At 41.5% G+C, this 25,515-nt stretch overlaps 1 protein-coding gene across 1 annotated transcript in view; it reads left to right on the forward strand.

Moving 5' to 3' along the window:
* Positions 1-25,515, forward strand: part of FSHR (follicle stimulating hormone receptor) — a gene marked incomplete at both ends in the record, with an annotated part of 80,159 nt that overhangs the window by 42,162 nt on the left and 12,482 nt on the right. Inside the window, 4 exons of the mRNA XM_084261480.1 lie at positions 12,296-12,370; positions 12,777-12,851; positions 19,798-19,869; positions 21,997-22,074. Of these exons, the coding sequence (XP_084117606.1) occupies positions 12,296-12,370; positions 12,777-12,851; positions 19,798-19,869; positions 21,997-22,074 (300 nt within the window). The remainder of the gene's footprint in view (positions 1-12,295; positions 12,371-12,776; positions 12,852-19,797; positions 19,870-21,996; positions 22,075-25,515) is intronic.

Genomic DNA, 25,515 nt, shown 5'->3' on the forward strand with positions numbered 1-25,515 from the left:
TCATGTTGCCATCCCTCGGTGTCGGGGGAGAGAGGGTATAAACTCCTCTCCGTTCCCTTCCAATCTCCTTTGTGGTTTTTCTGCTTTAAAGTTAAATATCATAGTTTACATTTTAATAAACAAATACCTTTTTTGAGCTTAAAATTATTTTGTTTTTCTTTGTGGCATTCTGTTTCAAGGAAGGTCATGACATATTGCCTCAAATCCCATGGCTCGAAGTGCCATCGCACAGCGTTATCCAGACTGTCTTGTCATTACATTTTCACTGTGTATTACATCTTTACTCCTCCATTCCCCAAGTCTGACTCTCTGGAGGCCCGGCGCTGCGAGCCAGGATGAGCTGAGGCTGGAGGCATAGCTGCAGCAGAGAGCTAACCTCCAGCAGAGAGTAGAGGAGAGTGCCAAGCACTTTTTCTTATGGAGGCAAGTAAATTGATCACAGTTCATCTGCCACAGCCACGTGCCTGGGCATAATTGACAACCCACAGTGTGTATTTAAAAGTAAGCTTGTTTTCGCCTGTGTTTCTTGGTAGCAGACTTAAACACACTAACAAGTAAAGTGGCTTTTCATCAGCCTTCATCTGTCAGTACTGAGGAGCCTGTTTTGTATTCCCAGGACCCAGCGTACCTCTGAATAGCACATTATGTTTTCATCCTGCTGCGCTGCCAGGCACTGTGCTTTCAGGGTAAGAGATAGCATGTTAACGGCTGAAAGCGACTGTAAAAATGAGGGGGGAATTGTGTCAGCAATGAGCAATCGCACAGGTCACTAGAGGGAGGACTTCCTAGCAGGAAGCGAAACACTGCACAGGCTTAAATCCCAGGGAGCATCTTCCCTTGAACTGCCCGGTCTCATCCTGTTCTAGGTTTCAGGGATCCTTCCCAGACAGGAGGATTGATTTCAGATGTAGCCACACTGATAAAAATCTATGACGTGTTTATTCTTGATTTTGACAGGGTGCTGTCAGAATCCACCCCAAGATTGTAAGAGTCAGGTGTCTTTTTATCAGCAGACCTATGGATGCTTCTATTATCCATATTTTGTGAATCTGTTGGCAAGTTAAAAGCTTTCTGCCATCTGGGTGAGTGGCAAAGCTCTCATTTGCCGTGGTTCCTTTTGTTCATAGGAGAGTAACAGCAGAGCAGTGATCATTGTTTGGGGAAGATCATCCAGGAGCCCACTGGACAATGGAGTCTTGCCATTATTGACTCCCAGTAGCCTTTTGAAAAAAATCTATAGAGCTCACTCCAGTGCTGACCTTGTCTAATCGTATTGATTGTTAGTAACTGAAGGCTAATTAGAAAGCAAGTTGCTATGGTAATTCTTGAGTCATACATATAAAGAGAAAATACTGCTAAAACCACTAGTCCATGGTGAATATTAGCATAGTTAAACAAATTAAAAAGTATAATTCATTCAGATTTATACTGGAATTCAAATGAAGTTACAACATGCAACATGGAATTTTTTTCCTTGCTCCCACATTTTCCTCTTTCATAGTCACTTTGTTCTTCTATTTGCTATTGAGTGTATTACGCATAATTTACTTTGGGTTGTACTCCATCTCCATGCCCCACCCCACAGCCCCCCCAAAATATTTCACAACAAGCTTCATGAGACAGAAGATTGATTCAAGCAGAGGCTAATAGGACTTTGAACCCCGCAGATTTCTAGGTCACTTGTTCATATCCAGTCCACACGTGTGTGATGAACAGTTTATTTTCACATGGGTAGGTTAGTGGCTTGCATACCATGAAACCAGGATTTCAGCCTGTGCCCTCAGGAGATGGTGAGTCATGGCAAGCTTGGGCTGCTGCAGCTGGCTTTCAGCAGCAGACTGTTTTGGCCAGAGTTTGAAATGACTCTGCAGCAGAGCTGGTGTCTCAGTGGGTGACCACCATCCATTGTGGGACACTGTGGGGAGGATGAACTGCTTTGCCTGTGCTGTACCTCATCTGTGGATAAGCAGAAGATCTAATAGAGTCTTTTCATCTTATTTTTAACTAAATGTGATGCAAAGGAAAATCAAGGACATTCTTCCCTGTTTAATAGGGGCCTTCCTTCTCTTCATTTGGCACCTTACACTCATGTCATGCACAAATCTTTGCTCTCCTAATGAGTCTTCGTCTGCATGTCTTTAAGGATGAGGAGGAGGATACAAGAGCATGCATCCTGTTGCTGCCCTTCTGGACAGTTTGAATGATGAGGCAAAATGATGAGGAGAGTCACAGGTCTGGATGGGAGACAGGAGTGTACTGAATTCAGGTCATATCCAACTGAACATGAGTTTCTCTGCCTCTTTCAGTCTTCAGCGGATGAATGTCCTTAAATTGACTTTAGCAGCTCATGAAGGAAAAAAGTGAGCAGAAATGCAGGCACTGTGTAACATGAATCTCTCTTAACAGGTCCTATAAATAAATAAATAGAGTATCCTCTATATGGCTTCTTGGGACTTATATGCTTGCGGAGTTGCTTTCATTTAACTTGAATATAAGATATAAAATTAATTACCAAGAAGTATGTGTCACTTTAAAACAAAAAAAAAAAAGATAAAAATATGTTTGGTTAGGATCAACTCAGAGTAAAATTACTCTAACAATGAAACTAAAACATCTGTTTTGGGGCTTTATGTGGTCCTCAAGTTAAATAGGTGCCACTATAGAGACAAAATCCTGAGCCTGTCATTTTAAAGTACCCACTTCATCTTACCAGTAATTTAGTCCCTAGGGTAAACACAAATTTAAAGCAATTGTACTTAGGTGCCACCTAATCTGTCCTCACCAAAGGTTCCCAGCTAAGCACAGGACACCTTGGGGAATCTCTTACCCAGAGCCATCCTGCAGAAATATCTTTGAGCTGGTAGAAAGAGTACAATGAAGCCCTATTGCCTTTGTGCAGAAGAAAGAGGTGTGTACTGGTACTGCTGGTTGCTTTATTTTTGCTGTACTTTTCTGCATGTAAGAAACACGCACTCCTGCCCAGTCCCTTAGGGATTTAGGTAACTTCAAGATAGAGCATCTTTCAGAGAGAGCTCTGATCAAGTTCCCTAGTACGTGTTGCGTTTTCTTCTTCATTTTCCTGTTAACCCAAAAATACATGTTTTGGGTTCAGCACAACAGAAGAAATAGTGCAGCAGTTGTCGATTAGTTTTTAATTCAATATTTAGTGTACGTGAAACATTTCTTTAAATCTGAAAATGAAGTTGTTCTCACAGGATTGCCTTCAAGTTTGAGTCTGTGTCCTTTTGTATACTGAGCTTTGTGCTTTCTAGAGACAATGTCTACTTAAAAGTGATATGAAAATAAGCACTCCTCTAAATTGTAGAATGTTAATGTAAATACAGGTCCAATATATTAAAACCAATGGATTTCCATGACTTCTGCTGCTAAGTCTAAAATATCCTTCAGGGTAAAGCAATGATAATAACCAGAAATGGCAGATTTTTTTTTTTTCAGTCTTAAAGGTTTTTAAGTATATTTCATCAAAATTATTTTTCCAAATGGCATTTTTGTGGTTTGAGATCTCTTCAACTTTTTTTTTTTTACTCTCATCAGTAGAATTTTTGCGGAGTGTGTTCCTGGAAACAAAGTTTTGCCAGGCTCATCTGCTGTGAAGACACTATAAGTTCCAGTTTGTTTACAACAATACATGAAGCCAGACAGAAAGATATCGTGAGTATATTCAGTGCAGTACAGCAAAAGGAGAGACCCAGCCAATTCTAAGGAAAATATAGTTTATTTATTCAAACCACATTTCTTGTTCAGCCTCCCTCTTTAAGTGCTGTGGCTGGAGAGGAAGATTCCTCTCACTTTTTCCCTGATGAAGGAGCAGGGAAACCTGCTTACCTGAAGGTAAGGTTTCCTGCATCATCTCCAGTTCAAACTTCTTCCTGTGTCCCCAGCTGGATACAATCCAGGATAGTGTGGACAAGAAGGACTCCTAGGGAGATCAAAGTTCTCTTACATAGGGGAAGAAGGTTTTTCACAAGTGGCCAGGCATTGCCTTTGGGTTTTCAAGGGGTTTGCCTCATTTCTACAGAGACTTCTCAGGGGGAATCAGTACTGAGTGCTCCCTATCGAAGGGCTGAGTCCAGTCTGAGGACACTCTTGATAAAGTGCCACAACAGCAGGAGATAGCAGGAAGCCTTTGTTTCCCAGGCTTTTCTACAAGCACGAGTTGCGCAACATAGCTGTGGCAGAGGCTGTTTGTGGCACACATGAGCAGCGTCCTAGTAAATGGGGTTAGATGCAGAGAAAGGCTGCTGTTTGCCGATATTAGGGAGTAAGCGCCATCGTCTGTCCATGGGTCTATTTTTTCATTGCTTTTATTGGGATACTGTGAGTATACGCACAGAAACACAGAAATATATTAAGGTATTGGATTTTTGTCACAATTTTTATGACATGTTTTCTTTACCCTCTTAAGACTTCCTTGTATGTGTGCAATCTTGCAGCGTTTGCAGGTGAAGGCAAACTCAGGTGGAAGTATATGATTTTCCAGGGTTTCGGATCTGTTCAATTACTTGTCAAATAAGACCCCAGATGTATTGTTGGGCTCCTCCTTGTTGCCATTAGTCACTTAGTGAAAGGGTTCAGGATTGTATGGAATTCTCACTTTTTTTTTTTTTAATAATATGTCATCTCTTCATCCTCAAATATAGAACCTGTAGATTTGGGCTCAATGGTGATTTTTTTCTGCTTCTGATAGCACAATCAGATAAATAACCCTCATTGCACACTTGTTCTGTAAAGCTCTTGACTCAGTCACTTCTTGCTGGTGCTTGTGTTTTCTCTGGCAATCTCTTACAAGGCAGAGGTTTGGTTTTAACTTTAGAACTATAAAGTAAAATCCCGTTCCCAGGCAGGTTATATCTGAGGACCCCAATCATGCAGTAAGGTCTTGGCTGAGCCTGAAGCCAGCACTCAGGGATAAGAGTTTTTAGGGTCCAGGCCTTGGTTAAGTACACCACACAAGAGCAGTAAGTAGGTTTTATGAAAGGGAAGAATGAATGCAAGTAGGAAAGAAGACAGAAGGAAGTATCCTAGCTGGAAGAAATTATTTCACAGGGAGACTGTAACACTGAATAAGAAAAACCTAAATTCCTTCAGGAGGACATTTGAAATATGTAGTGGATGGTGTTATCAGCTGGAAGAGAATGTCTGTATTTGTAATGGTGTTTTACATTGTCTGTATTTGTAATGGTGTTTTACATTAAGCAGTGCTAATATTTTTCTCATGATGGGCAAAGTCATGGAGATATTTTTTCACTGAAGTAAGTGCAACATACTGCATGATCTGCTCTGGTGAGCATTCAGAGTCCTCTCACAAGCCTGAGAAGACTTTCAATGGCAGAATTGAGGAATAAAAGGGATTTTTTTTTTTTTTTTACATTTTTTCCTTTTAGCTAATAAGTTTAATTGTGCATATCTGAGGCACTTTCTATCCTGCATCTTTCCATTCTTGTAATGCACTGGTGGTAGTAACAAACTGTCCTCCAGAGGCTTCTCATGTGCGTGTGTGCTTCCTTAAAGCTTTTCAAAACTGCCTGTTGTAGTGTCTGGGAACATCTGCTTCAGGACGGTGTGTTTGGAAAAGCTTTAGAAGCCACATGTTCTCCTAATCTAAGACAGTCTGCTTATTGATTTTTCCCAGAAATTATTTTCCCCTTTTTCCTCTTTCAGCTCTCATGAATGATTGTCCCAAATGTAATATCCTCATCTGCCCAGGTCATCTTAACAAAACTATTCATCATTAGCTGGTTATCAAAGCCAAGAGAGAAGTAATAAAAGATAAGTGGCAGTAAATGCTGCTAGCTCATTTCCATGGAAGGATATGGGGATGAAGCTTGTGTCAGCATCTCTGAGCAACAACCATCTTTGCCTGCCAGTGTGGTCTCAAGAGCCCATTGTGTCTGAGAACGTAGTGCCATTGTTAGGGTGGGTGTCTTTATTTTAGGGACATTTTTCTGCCTTCCCTACAAGCTTTCATAGCCAAAAGTAAACTGTAGTTATGCCCAGATGCAGGGAGCAGCAGGGACATCTGCCCAGCGGCTGGAGGGCTCTGAGTTACAAACCCCACCTCTCTGGGCTGCTTGTGCAGAGCCAGCATTTCTGCAGAAAGCTGCCACTTCCTCCGCAGACCTGGTCCTTGCTTGTTGGACTTTACAAAGCTTCACACTTTTTCAGCTTTGCTGGCAATAAACTAAAACCAGTAGAACACATCCCCTTAGTGCTGGAGCACGAGGAGGTATCTATCCCCACAAACTGTACTGATTATAAAATCAATTCTTATAATGATGTGGCTTCTGCTGTTGGATCCGGTCGTTATCAGTTCCAATTCTGCAGACTAATGGCACGCTTTTTCAGATTAGAGAGACCAATTTGAAACTGTTACATGGACAATTAATTTGATGCAACCAAACTCTCAGCAGACTTTCATCTGGATTTCTGGCATGGTGCTAAAGCACCGATAGAAATAAAATCCCCTTTGCTACTGTCTGCTGCATGGAAATTTGCATTTTATTTTCCCATGCCTGCACTGATTTATTTGAAGATACGGTGTCATGCCCTTTGGAAAAGACAGGAAGACACAGTGTTGGTGCCTCCTGATAATATCCTTCAAAACCATATACACTATGTTTCTCTAAATGTGAAATCATCACTATTAATACTCAGTTGGTTAAATGGTTATCCCACTTACTTAGTGGGGTCAGTACAATGCATATGTATATCTTCAGCAAAGTAAAGAGATGCTAAGAGCCAGTGCTTGAATTCATTTTTGATATGTCAATAACTGCTAAGATATATTAGCCTGTAACTCCCCGGTGTTCAATAAATCATGGTAGAGAGACAAGTTTTTCATGTTCACAAGGAAAGTGGCAGAAGAAAGTGTCAACTGTCTATTTTTAAAAGGTCAAAAGTGTCTCATACTTTTAAGAAAAATAGCTTTTCTTTTGTAACCTGTTTAAATCAATGTAGTAGCATTTTGCTGTCACTTTAGAAGGAAGTTTTCAAAAGGAGATTTCAGACTGACTTGTTTCTGATCAGGCTGAAAGAAGATCTCCTCCATCTCTGACACAGAGACAGAGGTAGCCAGGTGTTTTATTTTTCAGTTCAGACACATTGCAGACTGTTCCCAGGGGTGCTTACTGGGAGCTGGGGACCTGCTGGGCAGGTTTGCTGGTGCGACATCACACTACTGCTAATTCCTTCTTAAGCTTGACATAAAATTATGGCATCAGCCAAACCGCCAGATAAAGTCGAGCTGGCAAATTGCTTTAAAGAGTATTTATATTTAAAGAAAGGGGGGAAGAAGATGTTTTTAAAATACCTTTCTTTTTTTTTTTTTACTTCCTTTTTTCCCTTAAATCAGTGTGAAGCTACTGATTTGTTGCAGTGTGGAGAGACAAGTGAGGCTACCCTGCTCTGGGAACCAGTACCTGATACCTCTGGTATTGCTGCTAATGTGCCATAGAGTGAAAACAATTGTTTACATGAATCCACAGGATATTTGTGCTAAATAATAACAAACAAACAAAAAAAATCATCAAAAGCTGAGCATAAAAGACAAAAAGGCCTTATTATGATTTATCAGAGGAAATATAAACTTAATAGATCAAGGGTATATCCCATGTACATACCTGCTCTGGAAAGGAATTTAAGGAAACCTGAAAGGAGTGTGCAGGGAGGAGGAGTGCACCTCACACCCCAAAAGAGGGGAGTGTGCCTGGAGAAGGGGAAAATCCCCCCCTTTATGCTGTGTGCCATGCCTGTGACTTACATGCACCAAAATGTGCCCAAGAAACATCAAGACACAGGGCAGCCCTCTCTGCTAGTCTGCCACAGGGACATGAAATGCAGAAATCCACCAATCCCACCTCTCCTGCGGTTGTCATACGGCCAAGCTTGCCAGTTGGGCACCAGTTGTCACTTCTGCTGCTGGTATTGAAAGTCTTTTTGCTGGAGAGTGTGCATCCCTGGGTACCATGTAGAGGACTGATGATGTAATCTGCCTCTAAACTGGTCTTCTGCCATGCATATGCTTTACTCTTCTTTTGACATAAGTTTCTGCTTGTTCATCTATGTCAAGCTTCTATACCTGTGTATATACACTTACACACACACACTTTTTTTGTGGCATTTTTTTAAGCAGGCACATTTCCTAGCAGCGAAAAAATGACCCTATCCTTGTCTGTGTGCACCACTCTGACCCTGAAAGGAATTCTTATCATAAAAGCCATATAAATGTCCAGTCTTTTATTCTTTCATTATTTTGAAATGTGAGACCACTTGGCTGCAAGACGGCTAGTTCATGAGTTTAATACAGTCTTGCTTTTCCTGTAAGACTTTGATTAGTCTAAGAGACTTTTTCTTGAGGACCACAAGGAAGCTGCCATGAACTATAAATTCCTCACTAATAGAATAGTTTAAGTGCCATTTCAACGTGTGTTGATTTTTATGGGTCGCACTTTGAGTGCAGCTGGTCTGAAGAGAAATACTTCCTATGCTTCATGCTGGGCGCTGTCACAGATGTCACCAAGAGGTACCTCAAGCCCTGCCTAAGGGCAGCTTTGCAGGTGGGTTGAACTGAGGTAAGACAGTACTGCCACTGAGCAGCACCTTCCTCCTCCTCTTCACTTTCTGCCTCACTTCCTACTGTCTCTAGCTCCGGCTATTATTCTAGGCTTGTTCAGCCTAGAGAAGAGAAGTCTGCAGGGGAACCTCATTGCAGCCTTCCAGTCCCTTCAGGGAGCAGAGAAACAGGAGGGGAATCAACTTTTTAAAAGAATGGACAATGGCAGGACAAGGGGGAATGGATTGAAGCTAAAGGATGGAAGGTTTAGATTAGATATTAGGGGAAGTTTTTTACAGAGAGAGTGGCGAGGTTCTGGAACAGGCTGCCCAGAGAGGTGGTGGATGACCTGTCCCTGGAGGTGTTCAAGGCCAGGTTGGATGGGGCCCTTGGCAACCTTGTGTAGATCCAGTCCTGGAGGTTGGTGTCCCTGCCTGTGGCAGGGAGGGTTGGAACTCTCTGATCCTTGGGGTCCCTTCCAACCCAGACCATTCTATGATTCTATGGAAATGCTGTGCTGCAGTCAGCTGCTTGTGAATAGGTAATAACAGTTTGCTACCTCAGTGGCAAATTAAAGGAAATTCCTTGCTTGTGTGATGTTGTCACACCTTAAAGTCTTACCATTTTCTTTGAAGAAAAATAAAAGCAATTCTCCTTTCTGCCTTTGTAAAACATTTTTACTGAACAATTTTTCCTCCCCTTTTAGGCTGTGTTTGAGTAAACAGTTTATGCTTTTGAGGATCACTGTTGATTTCTATAGAGCTGTGCATGCAGAGGAAACCAAGCTTAGCAGGCACCTAACCGCTGTGCAACCACGAGGTGTTTTGGGTGCTTGGAGCTGTGGGCTTTTTTAAGAAATTACCCCTGATTGTTTTGCATACCATCTCTTCACAGGCTTGCATGCATCAGGAATGATGCTCAAATTGCCATCTGGATTTGCTGTGATAGCTGGCAGTAGAACTAATAGTATCATTCATTACAAACAAACAACGTAATAATGGTCCCATCTCCTCTGGTGATGACATATAATAAGATATGCATTATGAGCAATCATCTGTTTGTGTGTATTTATACTGTAAGACAAATCACTTGTACAAATACTAGTCAGAAATCTTCTTTCTCTGTTTGTCGTTGCTGCTGCAGGTATTATTTACTCTCCTCTACAGAGGATCTGGGCCTGCTGGGTTGGTTGTTTGATTGAGCAGCAGTGGTTTGTACTTCTAATGCCAGACATACTCATATCCAAGCTAGTCTTCTTTCCATTAACCATGACCAGGGCAAGCATTTTTTGCCCAATACAAAGCAATTCTTTACTCAAATTATGCAATCAAAACCCAGACTAGTGCTGCATGTTTTTCAGTGTGTGGCTGATCTAAACTGAATGTGGGTTGTTTGTTTTTTTCCCAATTTATCCTTCTTTACCTGAATGACAGCCTCTGAGAGATATGTAGACACCCCAAGGGACAAGGACAGCAATGGCCTTCTATCAGAAAATAGCATCTTTGTGCTGTGAGCTGGGATTCATCCACAAAGAACGATGATGACTAAGGTCACCACCAAGAAGATTTCCTGGAGACATTGTAGCCACAGATATGCAGCTCATTGTGGGGAACAGAGGGTCTTTTCCCTTTTTCTCACCCCCCACAAGCCTCTGAATAGGGAGGATAAAGCTCGACACCAGAAGGGTTACTGCCTTCTTCCATTGCCAAGTTTCACTTTTGTTCCCTATACTGCGATATTTTTTTTGCTTGAGCTGGAAGACCTCAAAAACTAGTTTTGAACAGACATATTTTCATTACCTGTTAAAAAAACAACCTAACAAAAAAAGACTTTTGCCTTTGTACCAGTGAACAGGAACTTAAATGACAGGCAAGTCGTCCCCTAAACCCCTGAAACACTCCCCCTCATGCAAGTGCTATTTGATTTTTTTAAAACTTAATATTTTAAAAACTTAATCTTGTAAAAAGCAGTTTAGAGATTTGTATCTTCCTACCTCTCTTGCATTCATTCCTTAGCCACGCATTCTCCAAGCCTTCCAAAGCGGAAGTGTCCTGGCCTACTCATACCCTGCTCTAATCAGATCTGTATCTTCCATTTCCCGAACCGAAACAAAGCCCATAACCTATCCCACTCTTGGGGAGTGAAAACTCTCTCTGATGCAGAAACATTAGTTTTTAAGCATTCCATTAAAAGAGGTATACCATCCAACTTGCTCCAAAGTTAGATACCAGATTGGATCATAAAAAATTATTACCCTCAACAGCCCTATCTTTAGGGTGAGGTCACTACTATATTGTGGTTTCTTAATAAGCTGCTTTTTTTTTGCCTGTATAAGGCTGAAAAATCTGCAACATTTTTCTCTAAGCTGTCTAGTGTCATGAAATGGATTTGTTGCTATTAAATGTTCTGCTTTTTCTGTAATTTTTTTTTTTTTAGACAACTGATTTTTAGATTGTGGGGAATGGCAAACATAGTGCTGATCACCCAAACCAAATCTTAAAAGACTGAGACACCTCTCATGTTGTTAAATCTTCTAGACTGTAGTTAAACAACAGAATTGTTCTGTCATATAAATACAGAATAGGGGCTGATTGCTTCTAACTCATATCTTACAAAGCACTATTTTTCAAGCACACAGGAAGGTAATTAAAAGTATTCGAAACATTCCTCACGATGTCTGTGTACCTTCTATGGCATGAAGGAATCCCAGCCTCAGTCAAAGTATTCTATTGCTGATGAAACCAAGTTCTGGGCTCTGGCTGCCCAGAGAGAGGTGGTGGATGCCCCGTCCCTGGGGGTGTTCAAGGCCAGGTTGGATGGGGCCCTGGGCAACCTTGTGTAGATCCAGGCCTGGAGGTTGGTGTCCTTTCCTGTGGCAGAGGGGTTGGAAGTCTCTGATCTTTGGGGTCCCTTCCAACTCAGACCATTCTATGATTCTATGAACACATGTGAGCCAATGGTTCAGCACTGCTAAACAAATCCAGTTCTCATCAGACCCTACCAAGCACCTGTTGCCAGTCCTCATATACTTTTATTTCGTTGTTCTCCAGTCAGTTTAGAGCTTCCAGAGAAGAAGAGAGCTGGATTTCTCCTGTAAAAAACCTTGAGGAAACAGGAGGGAGCACTTCTTATTAAAACTGAAAAGTATCAAACCACTGAGGTGTTTTTTTAAAGCAGAAAAGGTCAGACGAACAACTTATCTTCTTTTGCAAGGCTTTTGTTTGTCTTAAAGGGGCAGGTAATTTGTCAGGTATGGTTCAGTTGTTACTCAGAAGGAAGTGGAATACTTTTTTATACCACGTTTAATCATTTTTGACCGTGCACCTATGGTTACAACATACAGTTTTACCTCAGGGCTGTTTGAATCTATTTGCAACCATCATAATTTCAACTGGCCAGTTTACAATCTATTTTTCCAAGGTTTCATTCCAAAGATGCGCGCTGTTACTTTGCCATTAAAAATCCAATAGACCATCACACTACCATTGAATTATATCTGTATTACAAATTTTACTTCCTACAGCTGACCTCAGCCTGGGAAAACAGCTGGTGAGGCAGCTCAACGGTGTTTCTACTTTCTTATCTGACTATCCACCTTGTTTTTAAAACTGATCGGTAATCTTGGAAAAAGTTCCTTGAGAATTTTTCACTTGTCCATTCTGTGCTTCACCTTGTCATTGACAGCATGGCTTGAAATATCTTGACTTTTAAATTATTTTTCAGAGAGATCTCACAGAATGATGCCTTGGAGGTCATAGAAGCAAATGTGTTTTCCAACCTTCCTAAACTACATGAAATGTAAGTAATGAGCAATCTAAATTCAAAGGAGACAATTATAAAGATTTATTATAGGCAAGTATCAAAGGTTTTGCAGTTTGGTTCAGGTAAGCTCTGAAGAATTCATAGCAAAACAGGACCATCTGAAATCTCCCTTTCTCTTTTCCATCTTCTTATCCGTCTCTTTCTTTGGTCAGCCTGAAACTTATCCTCAAACCACTGCCGATATCAAAAGGTGGCAGGGTCTGCTGGGCTGTGGTAGGCTGCTCTTTGAAGTTGTGCAGATCTTCTGCTGTAAAAAAAAAAAATAAAAAAAAAATTAAAAATAACCCCAGTGTATAGTACCACCACATCCTGGGGCAGCCCCGGATATTTTAAGATCAATATATTGATATGTTTCCTGTGATGTTTCATTTTGTCTTTGCAGAAGAATTGAGAAGGCAAACAACCTCGTGTACATTGATCAAGATGCCTTCCAAGACCTTCCAAGCCTCAGATATTTGTAAGATCTTTTGCTTTTTGCAAGTGCTGTACTCCTTTTGAATGAAACAGGTGTGTTCTGTTCTGTCCAACCCATGCGGAGTATTTTCAGTGATGAGACAGAACAATGTCCCCTCTTCCCCCGCTAGTTGCACATTGTCAATCCAGTTTCATTCCCAGGACTGCCCAGAGTCCTCAGAAAAGCTGAAGACAATAACTTCTATGGAGGAGTCCCACACAAAAGATCCTTGAGCCTTTCTAAGCAACAGGTTGAAATGGAGTGATGAGAAAAGAAGCTGGTCCTTTTTATGTCAATATAAACAGTTTTAGTTGGAAATTCCTCTTGGGAGCTTTGGGACAAAATCTCTCTCATCTGTCTTTGCTATAGCTCTACCTCCTGTTAGACTTTGTACATGTGTTCTTAAGCATTCACATTCCCTTTTCTTTAGCAATGGCAGTGCTATAGCAATGGTTTTCATTAACACCTGATGTGAGATGATTAAAACCTTTAGAATGCCAGTGTACTGATGTATGCTATAACTTTATTTCATTAGCCATCCTCATCAAGAATGTCGCCTCCACAACTGTTGTCACATCTGCTTCTGTGGGGTTGCCATCACAATTCAGTGATAATTGAATCCATCCTTAAAATAAACTGTTATCCAAAAATATTTCATAGCTTTTAGCACATGATCATAAGATTATTAGTCATCTCTCCTCTGCATTAAAACCCCAATGAAGTCCAATGAGCTCTGTTTAGCATCAATTATTTTTAGTGGCTGAAGCTCAAAAGAGTTCCCATGGTGCTCTTTGCTGAACAGTGGCATTATGCATCCAGGAGGGTATTTGCTTAACTGTTATATGTCCATGCACCTGAGCACGTATACCTAACCTTGTTTCCTCCCTTGCTCAAGAAGCCTCACTCATTTAAAAACCCTGATCATGGTTTCTACATACAAGTACATAATCATGGAATCACAGAATCGCAGAATGGTTAGTGCTGGAAAGGACCTTAAAGATCATCAAGTGAAGTAGTGGAAGTTTTTATCTTAATGTTGCTGGAAATCTCTCTTTTGAACATTTGTCATTGCACTCTCCCATATATGTTGACTCAAACCTTTGGACATGCTACCTGAATTCAGCTCTAATATGACCTATAGAAGCAACAGGTTAACTATACAGAGAATTGCTTGTCTAACTAACCATTCCCCACTCCTCATTAGCAAGTTCCTCTCACTAGCTGAAATCAGAGTAAAATATATTTTAAGTACTTTGTAAGGTTTTCTCTCTTGTGGGTATACAGGACTGGAAGAGACTCTCCAGCCTATTTCTTACTGGCTCCAGGCCATGTATTTCATTTATGAAGTGCTTTATTGACATTCTTGATGCTGTCCACCCTCCCCCACTTTCTCTTTTTTTCCCAGGAAAGGCTTTTCCAGAAACTCAATGATTTGGTGACTAGAAATTTCCCTCTATTTTTATTCATGGCCACTTAACTCACATTGATTCTTGTGCCAATTTTTTTCTCTAATTTAAATTGATAAAATCTGTCTTTGGTGTTTACTCCACAAACAGATTTATGTTGCATCCCCTCTGTGCCTTCCTTTCAGGAGACATACCCTTGTCTGGCTATACATAGTACAAAAGGTGCAGGCTTCACAGCTCTGAGCATCTGAACAGATGACTGTGTCTTTCGAGCTAATGACAATTTTTGAGGTAGCTGCACCAGGTGTATAAATCAGTGCAACACCTTTGGCTTCAGTAGGGCTACATCAATTCACACCACAGGGATCAGGAGCAGCACCCAAAATCCGTGGAGCAGAGCATTTCACGGATCAGCAAGGTGGGTGTGATGCTGAGTTGCGTCATGCTCAGGTCAGTCTCTCTACGTATTGCCATACTTTTATGCTTTATGTCTTGTCACATTTCTGCAGAAAGGACTGCCATTTTCCCTGTCCCCTTGATTCACTCAGGGACACTTGCCCTTTTAGAAACCCACCCTTTAAAAGGATGAGAGTTTTGCTGTTTCAAGGAATAGGACTGTGAATTTAATAAGAAAGCAGAAACACTGATGGAAGGCTGCAAAATGGCAGCTGGCAAAGGTAACCCACTCCTGGTATTCACCTTCCTGTGACTCACAAGGAGGGGTGAATTATTAGGGAAAATATAAGGCAAGATGCTGAGGGGAATTAATGGGCTTATGGATTTTGTGTTCAATTTGTTTCTTTGGGTTTTTTTGTTAGAGGGTTTTTTTGTTTGTTTGGGGGTTTTTCACAGTACTGAAGCAAAAGGTTGTAAACACGTGAGAGGAAAGTTTAAAATAACTTAGAAAAAGGTTAAGCATCTGAGCAGGTAGAAAAACTATCAACAGCTATTTGAGAAATGATAAAAGCTGTAAGACCATGAAGGGAAACTAACAAACCTTTGTACGCTACAGCCTAATTCTCCCATTAACTGCTGGAAGTCAGGAAGGAATAGCAAGTGGTTTCATAAATATCTTGTCACAAAACACATTAGGAGATTCAGTCCATACACAGGGTCGTGTGTGAGTGGAAAAGCAAACCTAGTGCTGGTCCCACTGGGACATGCTCCTGTTGCCTGTGCGGTGCATCTTTTCCCAAGCTGGGACCCATGCTAGCTTCCCAAATAGTCCACGCTGAGGCAGCAGAGCTGGAGATGGATGTTTGCAGAACGAGAGGTTCTTGTCCCAAACTTCTGTTGCAGACCCTGACGTAGACATGTGTAGCCCTTCTCGATGTACCCCACAGGTCAGAACATCTTGCACAGGCATCCCTGTGTCTTGGTATAAAGAGGTATAGTGTGACCCTGTTGCAACCAGCCTTCCAAAGCAGGGGAACTCAGGTACCTGCCTATCACCAGGCTTGTTGTGGTTCTTCTGAATTTCCAGACACACCATCAGTCTTGAAAATCTAACAAAAAAGTATATATTTACTGGCAGGTTTCATAAAAAAAATAAAAATAAGAAATTAATCAGTATTAATGCCTGAGACTGAGCCTAGACACCATACCACATCAGTTTAATGAATTTTGCGACACTGCTTGCAAGGGCTTTCTCTGTGCTCATTCAAAAATAGTTGTATAGCCTCTAGGTCTTATTTATGGGCAGGCAAGAAGTTCTGACTAGCCTTGTCAGTCCTCTCATCAGTTTTATGGGCTCATTAGTCACTAGCTGTTGAACATTCATACGCTTTTATCTCTGTCAACTTGGGTACAAATAAATTTCCCACTCATCTCACTCCCTTTTTATCCTGCATTATCATTACTAGTATGGGAAAAATACTTAGGAGAGAAAAATGTTAAAAAAAAATACAATGCTGAGATACTCTAAAACCTGCTAGAAAAAGGCAACCTGAACTTTCTCACCAGTCTTTTAGAAGCAGCGAAGTGAATTGCTAATTGGTCTTCTTGGATATACGCCAAAGAGACAGATTGCTTCAAAATGGTAACTTATTGACCTTTTCATGGGTACAAGATTATTTGTCTGGCTCTCATTAGGGAGAGCTGTGGCATTGTCTGTTTAATAATGTAGTGATGGCTTTTCAAACCTATTTCTTTCCAAAATTAGTTCTCACATATAAACTGTGTCCTTTATTTCTTTTTTTACACTGGATGTATCACTGTTCTGTATTAGGCATTCTCAGCTTAAAATAGAAAGATTTTAATGGGACACTCCTTTCAGATCAATTTTGAGGGCACATGGCTAGATTGTTGGAGGGGTGAGGAAATTTAGGTCACAAAAGCCATGTTTTATCTGAAAAATAGTTTTCATTGCGGAGAGTAGAGCCCAAAGTCTTGCAACTGCTTGTACCAGCCTGGTTATATTTCATGGAGAACCCAAAGCACGTGTATCTGCATGCTTCCTAAACCCAAACCTGTATTGATGGACTTTGAAGTCCACCAAACAGCTCACCCTTTGTGTGGAGCTGGCTCTTCAATAAAGTGATGCTCCACCCCTCCCTTTTGCATGGCAGCCTCACAGTTAAAGACTTTGCCTCAGAAGTCAGTGCTGTGGATTACAGGCTCAGTTTAGCCTGCAAGGCTGGGACGCCTGAGTCAGAGGAATCTCTTGGAGTCAGATTCACATGCAGTATAAAGTAACCAACATGATTAGAGGACACAAAAATAATGCTTCCTGAGTGATGTTGTATTTATCTTTGCATAACTCTGGTCTGCATTTTAGCAAATACCCACAAGAAGTTGATGTGGTAAACTCTGTTCCCAGTCAGAGTAATTCCTATCAAAAAAAAGAGCAGGTGTGTTACTATTACTGGAGATAAGCAGCCAGAATCTTCCAGGAATTAGCTTCTGAAAGATATTTTTTTTCTGTGCTGATCATGGTGCTATGTTTTCTTAAGTGCTGACTCCAGTAAGCCTTTTCAGAAAGACAATTAATGCTTTGGAAAGCAGCCATCAGCCATCTGAAAAATAGGTTCTTACCCAGCTGTTTATGCATGGCAAGGGGGGACTCAGTTCTAACACAGATTAAAAAGGACACTTGTTTAAAGTGAGGCTACTAAGGATGTATACGTTATATGGTAAATATATTGACAAAACTGTCCTGCAGGAAAGATATTCAGCAAATTGGATTATCTACATTCTAACAAGATTATCCACTTAAAGGGCTCCCGAGACTTGCTGGTTGAATAAAAAAGAGAGGAAAGATCTAGGTTGCAGAGTAGCTAAATATTTTTTTAGTTCTTTTTCTGCAATTAATTAAAAGAACATCCTCTCCTGCTCCTAATCACCATTCTGAGCTTCTGTGCAATCAGTGCTTTGTGCCACCTGTAGATTTACTCCAATACATAATGATTTGTCAAAGATGCTTTCCTCTTCATCTCATGCTGCTCGGTTGACACCAGTATAAATTGAGCCCTGAACTCTTTGGGATTACTGGAAAGATCAGGACTATGGCATCACCCAAGGCCATGTTTTTTTCATATATGTATGGTGAAAGCCCAGCGTTTTGATACTTTGGGAGTAAGCTGCCACTGGGATCAGTGTTTCAGTAGTACAGGTTAATGTAGCATCATCACCTTTCACTACTGCAGCATGAGGGTTGGGATTTTCTAGGTAAAATACTGTAGAAAGGAAAGCTTCTTGTGTCTTTTCTGTCCTGCAATAGCCACAGGCTATTTGGCAGCAGTTTGCTTCTTCATTTACCTACTAAAGGAAGTGTGTGCTATAATTTGTATTTAACAAAAGGCTTTACAGATAGAGCTGGACATATTAGAGAGCTGGTCAATCACCAACAGCGTGAAGTTTAACAAAAGCAAGTGCCAGATTCTGCACCTGAGAAGTGGCAACCCTGGCTATTCATACAGACCAGGGAGTCAGACGCTGGACGCCAGCCATGGTGAGGAGGGATTTGGGGGTCTTGGTCAACAGCAAATTAAACATGAGCCAGCAGTGTGCCCAGGCAGCCAGGAGGGCCAACCGTATCTTGGGGTGCATCAAGCACAGCATGGCCAGCCAGTCCAGGGAGGGGATTGTCCTGCTCTACACTGTGCTGGTGCAGCCTCACCTCAAGTCCTGGGTGCAGTTTTGGGTGGCACAGTACAAGAGGGGTGTAAAAATATTGGAGAGTGTCCAGAGCAGGGCAATGAGGATGGTGAAGGGTCTGGAGAGGACGTCTTAGGAGGAGATGCTGAAGTCTGGTTTGGTTGGTTTGTACATCCTGGAGAAGAGGAAGCTGAGGGGAGACCTCATCACAGCCTGTGATGTGGAGCAAAGGGGCAGGCACTGATCTCCTCTCTTTGGTGACCAGTGATAGAACCCAAGGGAATGGTATGAAGCTGCGACAGGGGAGGTTTAGGTTGTCTGTTACGAAGAGAGGGTGGTTGGGCACTGGAACAGGCTCCCCAGGGAAGTGGTCACAGCACCCAGCTTCACCGAGTGCAAGAAGCATGTGGACGGTGCACTCAAGTCACATGCCCTGACCTGGCTGTCCCTGTGTGGAGCCAGGAGTTGGACTTGATGATCCTTATGGGTCTCTTTCAACTCAGGATATTCAATGATTCTATGATTCTGTAACTAAACTTTCAAGAACCCAAACTCTCTCTTTGTTTGGTAGAGTCAAAATGAGACATTTTGGTGGCTGGGAAAAGCTCCTAGCTGGTCAGAGAAGAGACTGGTCCCTTCTGGGGTGGGGTCTTCCAGCCATCAGCAGCCACCAGCCATCTCCTGCTGCATAGCAATATCATGATTGACCTGTCCTTGCTACTGATCTGGATAGCAAGATTTTCTTAGATCAAACACGGTGAAGTTCTGTGGATACCTGTGGCCACGTTTCTTTCGTAGCCATGGGCACAGGGTTTTCCTTCAAAGTCAGGTGTTTCATGGAAAGGGACCACAGTATAGAGGCCAGTGACGGTCAATGTCATACGAAGGTGGAGGTAGATAAATATGGAGGCTTAGGCCAATTTCTAGTCACACAAACTGCTGAAATGTTCCCATGTGTTAGGTTTCTTGCTATTGTAGATGCTGGAGAATCAAATATCCTAACTCTCTCTTACTTTCACAAAATAATGTTATTTCCATTAGAATTAATGTATTCTCTATTCTAATAGAAGGTTAAAATTGTGGTAAATTGATCCTTTTGTCTTAAAAGAACTGCTATGAAAATAATTATCCTGTGCCAGTGCAGTTGATTTCTTAGAATATGCTTGGGAAATTAATACTGAGAGTTTTGTGAGATCACCAGAAGGACTGTGTAATTATGCAAGGTATAGTTTCTCCCTTGACTTCAGTGGGGCAGAATTCACCTTGTCCTTTGGAGAAAAACCTTTTTATATTACAATGTCAAATTTCCTATGGGCAAACCCCCTATTTGTGGCTAAATTCTGCCTTTTGTTGCTGCCATTTTAAGTCTGATGTTCTTTCTTCTTAGTTAATTATTGCTTCATTCCTGGGGCAGAGAGAATGATCTTTATCTGTTCTCTCTCCCTTAGGTTAATATCAAATACTGGCCTTCGATTTTTGCCTGCTGTCCATAAGGTGCACTCTTTCCAGAAAGTTTTACTGTAAGTTTTAATGTCTCCTTTTCACTTTTAAAAGCTCCCTTTGAATGTTCTCCTGTTCCAGCAAATCCTTTCAAGACATGATTCCCCTTGTGTTCGCTTATTAGCTTCACAGTAGCATTTTGGGCTGTAATTTTGTAGTCATTGATGATAATGTGGCCCAAAAGGTCTCAGTTCTTTCTAGGTCTCTCTTCTGCAAAGCACTATAACCTGTTTTTTACATACCCCTCTTCCTTTAACTACTTATGCCATAAGTGTGTGCCTGGATGGCCCAGGGGATGGATAACAGCCTTTTACTCCTCTTTCACCACTTGAAATCAAAACCAGACTGGTGGCAGTCAAAACTTGTTGCCACCTGGTGACAGTTCTCTGGCCTGCATGGGAAGAGTTGCTGATCTAGGAGGTTTATTTCCATGAAGATGTGGCCAGATCACAGAGGAGAAAGAAAAAAAACCCAAACAAAAAAAACCCCAAAAACCCCAACCAAAATAACAACAACAAACCCCTTACAAAGCATAGGGAAGTATCTCTACCATGTTCATTTTTTCCAGTCACAGTAAAACTGAACAGTTTCTCTTAAAAATGCATGTCAGAAAAGTCTTTATTTTCACTGAAGAAGATCTTGACATAAGTTTTTCAATCAGTTCTTAGTATAGTTGAAAGTAGAAAACCCAGAAAATGAGCAGCTGTTTCTTCTTTTCTTTTGGACAAGATGTATTGTTAATGCACAGGCAAAGTTCTACATGTTCAGTCCTTTGATTAGAAGATTTCAAGCTGCAGAAACATTAATCCTGCAATTGTCTTAGTAATGGCCACTACTATAAATAAAAATGAATAGAAAATGTAGAGGAGGATGCCTGAAAATAGCATCCACACATATAAAATAAGAAAAAAATATCTGTGATATGTTTGATGTACATAATCCTAAGAAGTGCACTTCAAGGCTCCCCAAAACCATCAAGCAAATGCAACTGATATGGAGATACAGAGCTTCCCTCTTGTAAACCTTCATGTTTATCATCAGTCTTAACTAGACTTGAGTTATTATGACTGGATGAACAAGAGGGTTGGGGTTTTTTTCAGGTGAAGATCCTCGCTTTCCTGTAAGAATAAGCAGGGCTTACTACTGCTTGAGTCCTCAACTAGATGTCAGCCCCAGTAAAATTAATAAGAACATTCCCCTTGGCTTTAGTTGTGCCAATATTTAAGTCCCAAAGATAGGTCTTGATGGGTCATTGATGTGTATAAAAGGCTTGGCATGTCTTTAAGCAGAGGGATACACTTGACTTGTATGGCTGCTGCTCTCCCTTCCTATTCCTACCTCTGCTGACCTCAGTTTGCTGAATGAGGCCTCTGTGCAAGTGTCACTTAATGCAGAGCTATAACGGTATTCAAGTGTCAGCATGAGATAATTTTGGAACCGTGCTTAATTTCAAGCTCTGAAGATAATTCATTTTGTTCTGTACTTTTCCAACAGAAACAGCACGAAAACAACCACATCCCCAGTCTAAATTATGAGTAATACTGTTTAACTTCTTTGAGGTCTATTTTGAGCAAGCAGCAGCACATATATCTGCCTTTCCCTTTTTCTTATCAGTCAAACATGTTGAAAGACCAAAATGCCTACTTGTCAGTTCAACAAACTTCATTGACAGGGGTCCCACGTCCTAAATTCTTAAGCCCGTACAAAGCTTATAAGCAGCCCCATTGACACTGACAAGGGAATTATTCGTGGGCCTGGAAGTACCCTGCTGTATCAGGCCAGAAAGGCTAATGGCTTTTCCTCCTTCTGTGTGGGGGGCTGTGAGAAGGGGGTGGCCTTGCAGACCCTCAGCTTATATTTTTTGGTCAGTATGTTTGCTGGAGGAGCTATTTAATCCACCTCAGGATTATAGGACTTGGGCTTTTATTCATTTTAATCACTTCAGACTGTTTGGAAAGAAAGTGTGGGGGTGTTGGAAATGTTTTCCTGCGGCCTTTTTTACCAGGAAGGTTTGTGCTCTGCAGACAAAATGTGTCAAAACAGTAAGCCCAAATACAAGGAGAAATACTCTGTTTGAAAGAGTGTAGCATATTGGAAGGTTCACAGAGTTACAAAAATTTTAGTTGCTGTTGTATTTTATTTTTCAGAGATATTCAAGACAATATCAATATACGTACAATCGAAAGAAATTCATTCACAGGCCTGAGTTCTGAAAGTGTGATACTGTGAGTAAGACACAGCAAAAACATTATTCTCCTTGTTAGCTCATTTCTTCTCCAGAATAGGTCAAGAAAACCAGAGGATGGGCACTACTTCATACACTTCCAAATTCAGGTTTCAGACTTCTCTGTATTCTGTTTCCCTGCCATGAAGAATGAATGCTTTTGTGGTTTTCTGTTGTATTCTAATCCTGCTTTTTATTTTAGAAGCAGAGCACAGAGCAAATTTCTTAATTACTGATGCCAAGGTTAAACATATTCCACCTACAACAACAGTTCCATGTGATACAAAGTGCATTGAAAAGGGTGGCATGACTCATAAATATTTACAGTCAGACACATCATTCAAAGACATTTATTACTGGGGCAAAATATAGGTAGATGTTGTGGGAATACGATATGTTTCTACACAATGTTAATGCACTGACACAGGCTGGGTTGCAATGCAGTTCCAAGCTGTGTGATTAGATGGACTCCACACTTGACTTGGACAGCCATGTATTTTAATGACCTATCTGGCTTCTTTGATCCTTTCTGTCAGTTTATCAAAACATACTGTTTGCTTGCTTACAAGCTGCCTAGCCAGTGGCCCGGCTGGAAAAGTTCCCCACTGTGTGTGTGCAGCTTAGCTCACATACCAAAGCAGGCAAGCAAGATCTGATCGACTGATTGGGCTCACGTTGATTTTGGTGGTAGCAAGGTCAGGCCATCAATATTTGAAAAGAGGCCAGTAAAAAGTCACTTAGCTGCTGTCTCTTCTTTATTACCATCAGTTATGCACAACCTCAGTCTATATCAAGTTCCCTGAAGTTTTAAGCATGCACATTTTTCTCAAATATATATTCGAGTCATGATACTCCAAATGCACTGGTTTATCACTTCTCTTGTGCTGATAATATTTCCTTTTCAGGTGGGACTTTATATTTTCAGAGCACTGTGCAACAAGTACTGTATTTGTTCCCATGATGCCACCAAGGTGTGAGATAAATATCCCTGATTTTTACTGCGATCTGACCTCTCTGTGCCTCTTGAGCAGCATGAAATTGGCTTCCCCTCTCTCCTCAAGATATGCCATTGTTTGTATGATTACTACCTGGGTGTTGAAGGATAGTCGTCTCTGAAGACTTAAGGCTGCTGGGTTGGGGGGTGGGAGTGGTAATCATGTCCTCTTCCAGATGCTTTGCCCTGCCTCCTGCAGCTGCCCCATCTCCATGGGCTCTCCATGCCCACCAATGTGTGCAGGAGCAGGAAGAGCCATGCAAGCAGCCCTAGCTACTACCCACCTGGTCAGACAATGTCCTCACTCTGCTGTGGCCATCCCCTGGGACAGACGCCCTGTGCATGCTCTTTGAGAGTCCCTGATTAGGTTTTCCTTGTGCTGGAATGAACTTGACTCATTTAAGACCCAAATTTTCTGGTTTTCTATAAAAAAACCTGAAGTCATTATGCAATGCAATGGGAAGCTACTGTTACAGCACGTCATTTTTTTGAAAGCAGGAGTGTCAAGATGGCATTAAAATCACCCAGGACCCACTAAACCCCAATATTCTGGGGACACACAGCACGTTAAGCTGTGGCAGACTCCCTGCATATCTAAGCCAGTTATGTAGAATGCATCACACTGAACATGAGATCAGCATAGACTGGAAACGTGGATACATTTGATTAAAAAGTGCTAGGAATTTATGGAAGGAATTCACCTTGCTTCCAGATCTTCATGCCACTTAGAGCCTAAGGTAGAGCTTGCCCTGAAATAGGGTATAAATAATACTTTAAGGGCAGTGGCCTTAAAGTAATTCACCTGGTGACCCACACCAGGTGAATTTTAAAGTGTGCTTTAAAAATACTGCTTGTAGCCACGAAATGGTTGGTAATAGGCCAAGCTCTGGATCTCTGCCTTTGTTTTCACTTGTTAATAATGTAGGAGCTGGTGGAGTCAGTTAGGATTCTGGTTGAGGGGAGAATTTGTCTCAACAGTAACTTGTCTACATCTATTATAACAAAGTCTTGGAATTTAGGTAAATGAGTGGGGTGGGGTTTTTTTCTCTCGTTGTGACTTAAATACAATTTGCCAGGTGAACAGGAGTGCATAGTCCGCACTGTATGTCACCAGTGACTGTGACATTATGATCTTAGTATCTCACTGTGTTAGCATCATGTTCAGTGAGAGAATGTGGTAAGTCTTAATACTGTGATTAAAAGCATATATATCAGCCTGGCAGCTATGAATGGATAAGATCAATGTGATATAACAAATGTTTTAAATGCTGTAAGCTGGGACATGTCTCTTCTCTGTGCCTGCTCACACATGTCTAATGGTGCTTGCAAGTGAAGGGGATGGTGACAGTTCTCCTGATCCAACCTGACAGCCATTATAGACATGGAACTATGTACATCTGCCTGTCATGATCAAAAGGGTAATCCTTTCAGCCAAAACTCATGACTGATTTTCATGCTGAACTTAGCTGACCACCCCAGACCTTAAATAAGTGGGTCGCTTGCATGCGCAGCTTTCAGTGTGAATTAGAAACAAAACGTCCAGGTTTGCTGACAGTTTAATTAAATCAGGCCATTTTTTGCCATCAATCAGGCCTGTCTTTTCCTGTCAGAGAGGGCGTGAATTGCAAAGTGACGTTTCAAGCGAGATGAAAGATTGCGCCGTAAAGATGACAAATATAACTGACCCAAATGTAAATTTTTAGGACTGTGAAGGGAAGAGAGGGAAGGACATTAAACATTAATTAGTTAATGCACTACAGTAAAAACTTGGCAGAAAGCCCCAGACCTTCAATTCCCAGGTTCACATCCTCTTGGGGGAAGGAACGCAGCAAGGTGGGACTGGGACAGCAGAGCAGACAGGGCCCATAATTTGCCAAGGCAGAGGATGTAGGAGGAATCATCCACTTCCCAAGCAGTTTGGCACCACCACCACCCCCATCCTGCCCTTCTGCACAGCTCAATGACAGTCAGCCTCCCTCCCGTGCCTGCCCTGCTGAGGCCATGAGACCAAGGCAGATGCTGGTCTTTAATCCTAATAACTTTCAAAGGTTAAGCCATATCCCAGTGTTTCAAAAACAGTGAAGCTAAGAGGCACTGACAGCACCAGCAGGAAATATCCTGGTCTCACCCCTCCTGAGATTAACCTGGAACAGCATTACTGACTCCACTGCCGCCGTCTCAGGGGAACCACAAGCAGCACCAGCATCCTCATCAGCTCTTCCCCTCCTTCAAACTTACTTGAGTTATCATCTGCAATGGTATCACTCATCTGCCCTATTCATGTCTGTACTCTTCAAAACCTTCTTTCAACTACTGGGATCTTTACCAGCTGGTATTTTATAGCAATTTCACCATTTGAATAGTCATTTAATAATTGTATTTGTTTGCAATCCCTTTCATTGATTTGAATTGCACACATTTCATTTATGAAGCACAAATAAGAACACA

The sequence above is a fragment of the Gallinula chloropus genome (assembly GCF_964237585.1).
Source record: "Gallinula chloropus genome assembly, chromosome: 3".
Classification (NCBI taxonomy): Eukaryota; Metazoa; Chordata; class Aves; order Gruiformes; family Rallidae; genus Gallinula; species Gallinula chloropus.